The sequence below is a fragment of the Nannospalax galili genome, unplaced genomic scaffold, assembly GCF_000622305.1.
Source record: "Nannospalax galili isolate Female #2095 unplaced genomic scaffold, S.galili_v1.0 scaffold531, whole genome shotgun sequence".
Lineage (NCBI taxonomy): Eukaryota > Metazoa > Chordata > Mammalia > Rodentia > Spalacidae > Nannospalax > Nannospalax galili.
In genome coordinates, this window is record NW_008329325.1 from 97,917 (window position 1) to 107,420 (window position 9,504).

General features: G+C 41.2%; 1 protein-coding gene and 1 pseudogene across 1 annotated transcript in view; one reads left to right on the plus strand and one right to left on the minus strand.

Annotated features, from left to right (window-relative positions):
- The window catches only part of LOC103736833 (multidrug resistance-associated protein 4), a gene marked incomplete at its 5' end in the record, with an annotated part of 179,677 nt that overhangs the window by 83,308 nt on the left and 86,865 nt on the right, over positions 1–9,504 (plus strand). The window contains 1 exon segment of the mRNA XM_008836399.3: positions 8,856–8,935. Within this exon segment, the coding sequence (XP_008834621.2) occupies positions 8,856–8,935 (80 nt within the window).
- On the minus strand, positions 6,526–6,983 carry LOC103736831 (annotated as a pseudogene).

Below are 9,504 nucleotides of genomic sequence, written 5' to 3' on the forward strand. Positions count from 1 at the left end.
TCTCTCGAGTGATGCACTCTCTCTCTTCTCTCTCTCTCTCTCTCTCTCTCTCTCTCTCTCTCTCTCTCTCTCTCTCTCTCTCTCTCTCTCTCTCTCTCCTTTCTATGCTAGGGATGGAACTTAGGGCCTCACACTTGCTAGGTAAATAAGTACTCAACACCTCCGGTTAAACTACTCTTGCAGGGGACCTCAGTTTGGTTCCCAGCACTGAAAAGGCAGTTAGCAACTATCCATAACTCCAGTTCTGGGGAATCTAATGCTGTCTTCTGGCCTCTGCAGGCACTGTGCACATACGGTGCACTTAAATACAAGCCGACAAAACACTCATACACTCATATACATAATATAGGAATAAATAAAATACAACGAAAATTTTTTTAAAGAATTAGTCCAACAACCATCAGTGAGTTCTACATAGGTACTTTCTATATATGTCCCTAAATGTGGGTACAGATAGAGAAATTCTTAATATCAAAGAGCTCTTCAAACACATCTGCTCTCACCCTCAATATCAAGTGCAACATGGCTTGGCGGAGCTTTGCTGGTACCTAGAACTGTTTGTGTGGCAAAGAATGGTACTCAAAAAAAAAAAAAAAAAAAAAAAAAGAGGTGGGGGAGAACTAGTAATATATTCTGTGTCATGGAAGAACCTTAGAAGTGTGAGATTAAACGGGGGAAGCCATACATAAAAGACAACATTTTGGATGATTCCATTTATCCAGAAGATCCTTTTTTTTGTTCTTGTTTTTTTGTTTTGAGACAGTCTATAACCCCAGATGGTCAGGAATTTGCTATGTAGACCAGGCTGGCCTCAATCTCACAGAGATCCACCTGCCTCTGCCTCTCAAGTGCTGGGATTAAAGGTGTGCACCACCATGCCAGACCGCAAAAGGTTATTTTAAAGAAACAGAAAGTAGATTCTTAGTTACCTGAGGCTGGGAAATTACTATAAATGACAATAGATGTCTTTTTGGGAATAGTGAGGGAGTAAAATGTATTAAACATATTTAGGGTGGTATTGCATGATTCAATAAAGTTACTAAAGTACATTGAATTGTATGCCTGAAATTGGTAAGTTTTATGAAGTGTAAAATATGCCTCAGTAAAAAATACCTCAATATGTTTGTATGTAAATATACTTTTTTACAAGTCAGATTACGAGACTGGGGAGATAAGTGCTTGTTGAACAAGCTTGAGGACCTAAGTTTATATCTCAGGTACCCACCTAAAAACCTGGGCATTATTTATCTCTCACAAACCAGAGGGAACCATATTACTCCAACAACCTACTGACAAAGTATACATAGTAGATCAAGAAATAAATGTCTAGGTAAGGTTTATCTGAGGACAAATGGTCTTTGCCCAAGATTTATCTACATGACACACAGTAATTAAAAGTACCAGACTGGTGGAACTAACCTTCTTGGATGTTTAACAGACATACTTTGAGGCCTATACTAATTTGGTCAGAGGGACATAAGGACAGTTTTTGCTCCTTGCCCTCCTAGGTCGACTAGTTCCAGGGGACTATGAGCATCTCTCAGAATGTCCTGTAATTGTGGTGGGTCACCTGTCCTCTTGATCAAGGAGGCTGAGGAGACCCCATGAGATGGACTTGAACCAGTGTCCAGTCTACAAAGAGGAGGGTCAGCACAGAGGAATCATTTCCTCCATGCTTCCAAGCGAAGCCAGTCATGATAAGTCGAGCGGGACCTTTGACTTATCTTCACATAGGCAGAACTGGTAAAAGAAAGGATCCAGGGGCTCCTCCCAAGCCCATGTCACCCCTGAGGAACAGATCCTCAAATGACCTTAAGAGTAAAAATAAATTGGTTTATCTGTGCCAACTGTATGGCCTTAAACACCCAAAAGGAAAGTATAACCAAAGATTAAAGGGGCCAATATAATTTCTTAAGAGTCCATAGACAACGTGGGAGCCCAAGGGACTCCCAGATAGTAACCCAGCATAGAACTGAGAAGATGAACAGCAGACCCCAATCTTATCTGAAGGAATATTGACAACTGATTGCTGCTAGATGAGGAACAGCTGACCTTCCTAAAACCAAGACCTCTAGATAGGCTGACTAGATTCACCAGATGGACAAGTAGTGGGGAATGGCTGGAGGTGCCGACAACACAGCAGACAGTAGCAGGGATAACAGAGTATAAGGGCTCTGGTCGGGGGAGGCTATGGGAGGGTGCCATCTGGGAAGTGGGCGTATAGTCGAATAAGATGGTTTGGGATGTTCTGTGTGATATATATATATATCACATGCGCGAACATCTCAGTGTTAGCAGCAAAAACAATAAATCTTTCTGCAAGGAATAATATATTCTAAAATGAAATGGAAATCTTTTTTAAAGGTTAAAAACTCATTCAATTTTATGTCTTACAGGGCTTATACTGAGTTCAATATTGTATAACTGTATTAATTCAACTGTGAACCTAGAAACTTACAGCCACTTTTGAAAGAGATGTACTCTTGCTCTGGAGTGTGTTACTGAGTATGTTAAAGCTGTAATGAAATGCTTCTTCTAATCATGTAGTTATTAAAAATTAAAAAATAATTTTTTTTAAAAAGCCCTGGCCAAAAAAAAAAAAAAAAATCTGGGCATGATGTCTCACCCCTCTAATCCTAGGAAGCAGCAGGAAGGATACCTAGGACTTGCTGGCCAGCCAGTCTAGTTAAGTTGATGAGTTTGAGTGTAGAGACCCTGTCTTGAAAAATATGGTAAAGAGCCATATAGGAAGATATGAATGTTGACCTCTGTCCTCCACACTTGCTTGCATGTGCGCGCGCACACACACACACACACACACACACACACACACACAGATTTCAACTAGACATGGATACTTGCACATTGTAAATTATCATCTAGTTTTAAGGATATTTGACTATGGGAGAAATGTCAGAATTCTAGATATGGCATTAATTCCGGATCAGATTCTATAATCAGTTTTTAAAATACAGCTCTTCATAAATTTGTGTTTTGGAAAGAATTTCAATGCCATTTTTTTATGATATTTTCTCTGTGGTCAAAACAAAAAAGCAGAGCCTACAGGAGAAACTCTGTATGATGGTATTGCCTTCAGGGATGCCAGCCTCACCCCATACTCTGCCCATTTTCCCTTCCTCTCTTCTTCCTGTGTTACTATACAAGTAATGCATCTGCACTGGAAAAAAATACAGAAAAATATAAAATGGCTCATAATACATTAAAGATTCTTTTCAGACATTCAGTTTGGTTCCTAGTTCTAACTTGCCAAATAGTGCCATATTGACCATCTCTGTGCCAGTTTCTAGAAATAGAATGTGTTTATCAAAAGGGAGACACTCTCAAAGTTATTTGTTCATGTCTCCTTCCCCTTAAGTCTGTCTGTGTAATGCGGAGTTGGAGTGATACGGATTTTCTCTTCTTTCTTATAGGCATATATTCAGTTGACATAGTGATAAGTTTCATAAAAATCCTTTTTTTGAGTATATCATGTACTTTGGGCTCAGTCACCACTCTGTACTCAGCTCTTTCTTCCTCCCTCTCTTCCTCCCCTAGTCACTCCTCTGCTTTCATATCTCCCATGTATGGCTTGGTTTATCTGTGTGCAATCTAGGATTCACAGAGTGGAACTGTGCAATATTTGAATTTGTATTAGTTTACTTAGTGTGATAATTTCCAGGTGCAACCATTTTCCAGCAAACCCTATACTTCATTCTTCTTTATGGCTGAATAAAAGTCCACTTTGTATAATGTACCTCATTTTCTTTACTCAATTGTCTGTTGATGGACACCTAGACTTATTTAAAAAACTGGCTCTTGTGACTAGTAAGGCCATGGACATGGATGTGCAGGCAGCGCTGATGTATTGACTTAGAGTCCAGGAGTGATATAGCTGGGTGACATAATAACTCTGCTTTTGGTTTTGTGAGGAACCTCCACACAGATTTTCACAGTGGCTGGATCATTTTAGTGTATAAGTCTCATCAGCAGTGTATAAGTTTCCCTTCACCAAACAGCCAGGATTTGTTGTTGTTGTTCTTTTTCTTAATAGTAGCCATTTGATATGGACTCTCAGCATAGTTCTAATTTTGGTTAGACTTAGATTTTTCTGAACATTTGTGTGTACATGTTCATGTTTGTGTGCACATACCCTTATGGAGGCCAGAGGTCCACGTTGGGCTGGTTGTCTTCCTCGTTCATGTCTTCCCCACCTTGTTTTTTTGAGTCAAGGTCTCTCACTGAACCTTCAGCTGCACTGACTGGTAACAAGCCCCAGGGATCCCCTCCACCTCCGCCCCTGTCTCTGCCTTATGCTCTTGCATTATAAGTGCACACTGCTAAGCCAGATTTTTATGAGTGCTAGGGATCTGAGATCTGAATTTAGATCCTCATGCTTGCTTGGAAAAGCACTCTACTGACTGACCCATCTCCCCAGTTCCTAGCCCAGTTATTGATTGGGTTGTTAGGTTTGGGGACATTGAGTTCTAGTTATTTATATATTCTAAATATGACTCTTCTGTCAAAACATACATTAGAGAAAGATAATTCCTTCAACAAGTGATGTTGGAGAAACCAGGTATTTACATGTGAACAGATTCCTATCTTTCTCTGTGTACAAAATAAAAAAATAAAAAAATAAAGTCATTTCAAAACAGATCAAAGACCTTCATTGGGATCTGAAACTGTTAAAGGAAAGCCCAGGGGAAACACTTCAAGGCATAGTTATAGACAAGGACTTTCTGAAAATGACTCCAATAGCTCAGGAAATGGTACAAGAATTGACAAATAGGATTGCATGAAATTAAAAAGCTTCTGCACAGCAAAGGAAATAATCACTGGAGTGAATGCTCATATCTTACAGAAAGGGAAGAAATCCTTAGATACAATTTTTTTTAAAGTGCATTCAGCATGCTATCTGGCTTCCATGATTATAGGCTTTGTTGTGGCTCTACCCTGTGCAGAACAAGGGAGCCAGGGTTCCCATTTTACCCTGGGATGTGCAGACAATGGGCGGAGGGGTGGGGAGCGGACACTGGCATTAAGTGAGACTGGCCGTTTGAGTGTATACAGAGACAATGGCTAAGGGAGGACCCTGTCTCATGAGGGGTAACTGTAGTACCAATGAGTTACTTGTGAGAAGTCTGGAAAGGCTGCGATTTAGTATATGAAGGTCTGTCATGTCAAGAGAAATTAGACTCACTGTGGATCTGAGGGCAGGATAAGCTGCAGGAGCATTTGGATGTTCTAGAAGGTTAAGATTTGGTTTAACATAAGCAAGCCCTGTCTAACAGATCAGTCTGCAAATGGACTAGATTCTCCTGGGTAACCAGCTCCCTTCACTCAAATCCCTTGACACATTCCAGTGGGGACCACATGTTACTGGGTTGAAGATGCATGTCAGGAGTGTGGAAGGAACCATCATAAGGATTTGATTTAGAGGCTTCTGAGCAAATGACTGTGAGGCCCTGAACTTGACATCACAGCTCTGATTACAGTAGTCTGCTGCAGAGCCACAGGAAAATATTCTGCCAGCACTGTGTCTTAGAACAGGGGAGTAGCTCTCAAACCCTCTGGCCTCATATTTGCTATACTCATTGGTGAATGAGAGTCAAGGCTATGGGAGATCTTTGACATTTAGTTGTTGGAGTAGCTGTAAAGGGTTTGTGTTAATTTTGTGTTTTATGCTGTTTGCCAACGTCAGGTATCTTGATCCTGAAGATTCTTGCATCTGGTAAAGGGTGGCTTATGTCTATATAGCTTTTCATCTTTTTTAGAATGATTTTATTTACTTTTATTTTAAGCATATAAATGTTTTGCCTGCACATAAGTAAAAGCACCATGTGTGTGCCTAGTGCCTGTAGAGGCCAGAAGAGTGCATCAGATTCCCTGGATCTAGAGTTAAGGATAGATGTTAGTGTCATGTGGGTACTGGGAACCAAATCCAGGTCCTCTGGGAGAGCTGTAAGTCTCTTAGCTGCTAAGCCATCTCACTAGCCCCACTTTCTGTCTTTTAAATTTTGGGGGCCTGGAGAGATGGCTCAGGGGTTAAGAGCACTGGCTGCTCTTGCAGAGGACCTAGGTTTGGTTCCCAGCACCCACATGGTGGCTAACAATCATCCATAATTCCAGTTCCAGGGGATCTGAAACCCTCTTCTGACCTCTGCAGGCATTGCATGACATGGGTGCACTTACATACACACAGACAATACACTCATGCACATAAAATAAAAAAGAAATAAATAAAATATTTAAAAAATTATTTTGAGGGCTGGAGAAATGGCTCAGATGGCTCTTAATGAAGGACTGGGGTTCATACTCAATGTGCACATGGTGGCTAACAGCTGTTTGAAACTCCAGTTCCAGGGCATCTGATGTCCTTTTCTGACCTCTCTGGGCATTGCACGACATGGGCGCACTTACATACATGCAGCCAGTGCACTCATACATGTAAAATAAAAATAATAAAACATTAAAAAATTATTTTGAATATTGCTTTTGGCATTTTTTTTTTCATTTACGCAGTTTTTAATGACAGTCGTATGTAAGATTCCACTCCTGCATCTTCTCGATAGTTCCTTCCTTGTATTTTCCCTTTTCCTTTCCTACTTGTCAAGATTTGGCTTTCCATTCCAGGATCTTTTAGCTGTCTTTGTCCAACTTTAGCCTGGTGATAACCACCTTGCTGGGGTGAATGCCCACATGGACAGTTGTGCCATGAGCCTTTTCCCGCTGCACCCGCTCACTGTAGATGACATACGTCTTCCTGTAAATCTGGACCACTTTGCCAATCTGCTGACCTTTGTAGTGCCCTCGTACAACCTGGATTTCATCCTTTTGAATGGGCATAAACTGAACACTGTATTCTGCCTCAGCTCTTTGGAAAGGGGGAGGATATAATCTTCCTCCAAATGTGAGAAGGTGCATTGAAATGCCTTTCACGTCGTCTTGCTTCGGTCAGAAGTCACAAAGGGATTGAGCTTCATTTGGTGGCAAAGGGAAGATGCTTTTGGCCTTTTCTAAAAAGCTGAATCATGTACTCTGTCTGAATCTTGCCTGTGTTTAAAAGTTACAGCTTTTCCCTATTTTAATTATGTCTTTATTTTATTTCATTTTATTTTGTTTATGTGTGCTGTGTGTGTGGTATGTGGTGTGTGCGAATGTGCAGGTGAGCATGGAAGGTTTATGTGAAACCTCTGTTCTTTTTTTCCACCTTATTGCCTTTGAGGCAGAGTCTCTCACTGAACCAGGAACTTGCAGTTTCCTCCAGGCTGGCTGGCCAGCTAACGTTTGTGATGCACCAGTGCTGGGCTGACAGGTTCATGTAGCCATGCTTGACTTTTTAAGTGGGTGCCGGTGGTTCCAAGTCAGGTCCTCACACTTGCAGAACAGATGCTCCTGCCTACTGAGCTGTATTTTCCTTCTTTTGGTTTTGAGTCTACGATTGGCCACAAAATACATAGAATATGTGTGTGTGTTTCGGGGGGTGGCCGTTTGATTGTAATGTTACCTCAAACATGTCTGATTCAGGCTTGCCAGCCTCTTGCCCTTCCATGCCTGATCTAGCAGACAGGGCATCTTTGGAGTTCCTCTGACACACAGATTTAGACTCCACATTTTTGTAGCCCCAGCTGTCCTGGAACTCACTAGGTAGACCAAGCTGGCCTTGAACTCACAGAGATCTGCCTGCCTCTGCCTCCCAGTGCTGGGATTAAAGGCGTGCACCACCATGTCAGGCTGAGACTGCACATTTTAACACATTGAACTTCCTCCCCAGGTGGCAGTTTCAGAATCTGGGTAACAGTCCCTCCTTTTTGTTTGTTTTTGAGCACCTGTTAAAAAGTGCCTGGCATTGTGACGGGTTTGTCTCCCAAGCATGGGCCCATTTAATCCTCAGGACAACGCTCTAAAGAGAGGTTATTAAAAGCTAAGAAGGTTTTCACTGGGCCTCCAAAGATGACATGAAGTGACACTTTCTGGAGTCTGTATGTCCTAAACCTGAGAACAGGAAAGCTGAGGCCTGTGTGCTTAGTTAGGGGTTAGAGCCCAGGTGCTCTTCGAGGACTGCAGAGGCAGTGAACACTCTAGCCCATCACTGCAAGAGTGTTCAATGCCCCCATTCACCTGTGTGGCGTGGCTTCTCAGAGCAGTCCTTCAAAATAAACGATCCTTGTTAGAGACCAGTTCTGATGCATTCCGAATCCATTTTCTTGGATTCTCCTTGACGGGACATGAAGTTGATGGTACGAAGTGATCCTTAATGTGTTTTCCTGCCTACATTCCTCTCATCTTCTTGGCTGTTCAAGCCTGCATTTGTCACACTTGGCACCCGACTAAAAATAACAACTTGTACACGTAGTATATTCACAACCTGGAAGCATTTCAAGTTTTCCCAGGATTTGAGGTGCAGTGAATCCTTGGGGGCAGGTGCTGAACATACAATTGCATTTAGCAAAATTCTCATAAGTAAAGCAAAACTTAATTTTTTGTGTTTTTGCCATTTTTAATGTACTTTGCACTTAGATTGGCCTAGATGAGCTCTAAAATAAGGGAACATTCTAAAACCCTACCAGCCCATACTGTCACAAGAGTTTTTATCCTTTTTTTTTTTTTTTTTTTTTTTAAATCAAGGCCACATTGTAATTCTCTGCACAATACCATTTAGTGGTATTTTTATTTCTCTTTAGGTATCATCCTATTTTCTTTTTCTTTACCGCTGACTTCGGCTAACTTCATATGAATGTGTAATATATTAAATACACATGCATTTAAAATACTGTTTTGATTTGTTTGCAAGTTGTTTCTCTTAAAGGGCCTATCTGGGAAAATGAGTAATTTCTCATATCCTGTGCTTGCAGGAAGAATTTTAAATCGTTTCTCCAAAGACATCGGACATATGGATGACTTGCTTCCCCTGACATTTCTAGATTTTATCCAGGTAATGTAACAATAATATCAAGTTCTCAAATACAAAACTGAAGTCCCTATATTTTCATCAAGGCCTGTCCACCGGGGGAAGAGGGTGGCAGTGGGGCTGTTGGATTGGCGATGTGTAATGTTACCTTAATAAAAGGTTGTGTTTGTAGAAGTAAGGTGTGGCTATGATTCGGAGGCTAACTTGGCATGAGTAATTCCTCTGTGTAGGAGTGGCTGTGCATTTGTGTCAGGGTTGCTTCGTGGCAGCTACATGCTGGTAAGTGGCTCTCCGTCTGCCTCCCAGGTATCTGGCGTGGATTCCCTTTACTGTGAACACATTTCATAATATAGAAACAATCACCTCTCACGGAAAGATAGCCCAGATTAACTAAATTATGCATTGTATTGCCACAAAGGGCAAATATTTATTGCACCGTTTTTTCTTTTTTTCCTTTTGGGGGGATAAAACCAGGTGTGGTTACTTACAAAGAAAAGATTAGTAATAATAAGGTGAAAATAATACTTTGTTAACAAGGACAATAGAGAGCAGTTATTGCAGATTCAAAGCTTTAAAGGCAAGCATGTTTAAGC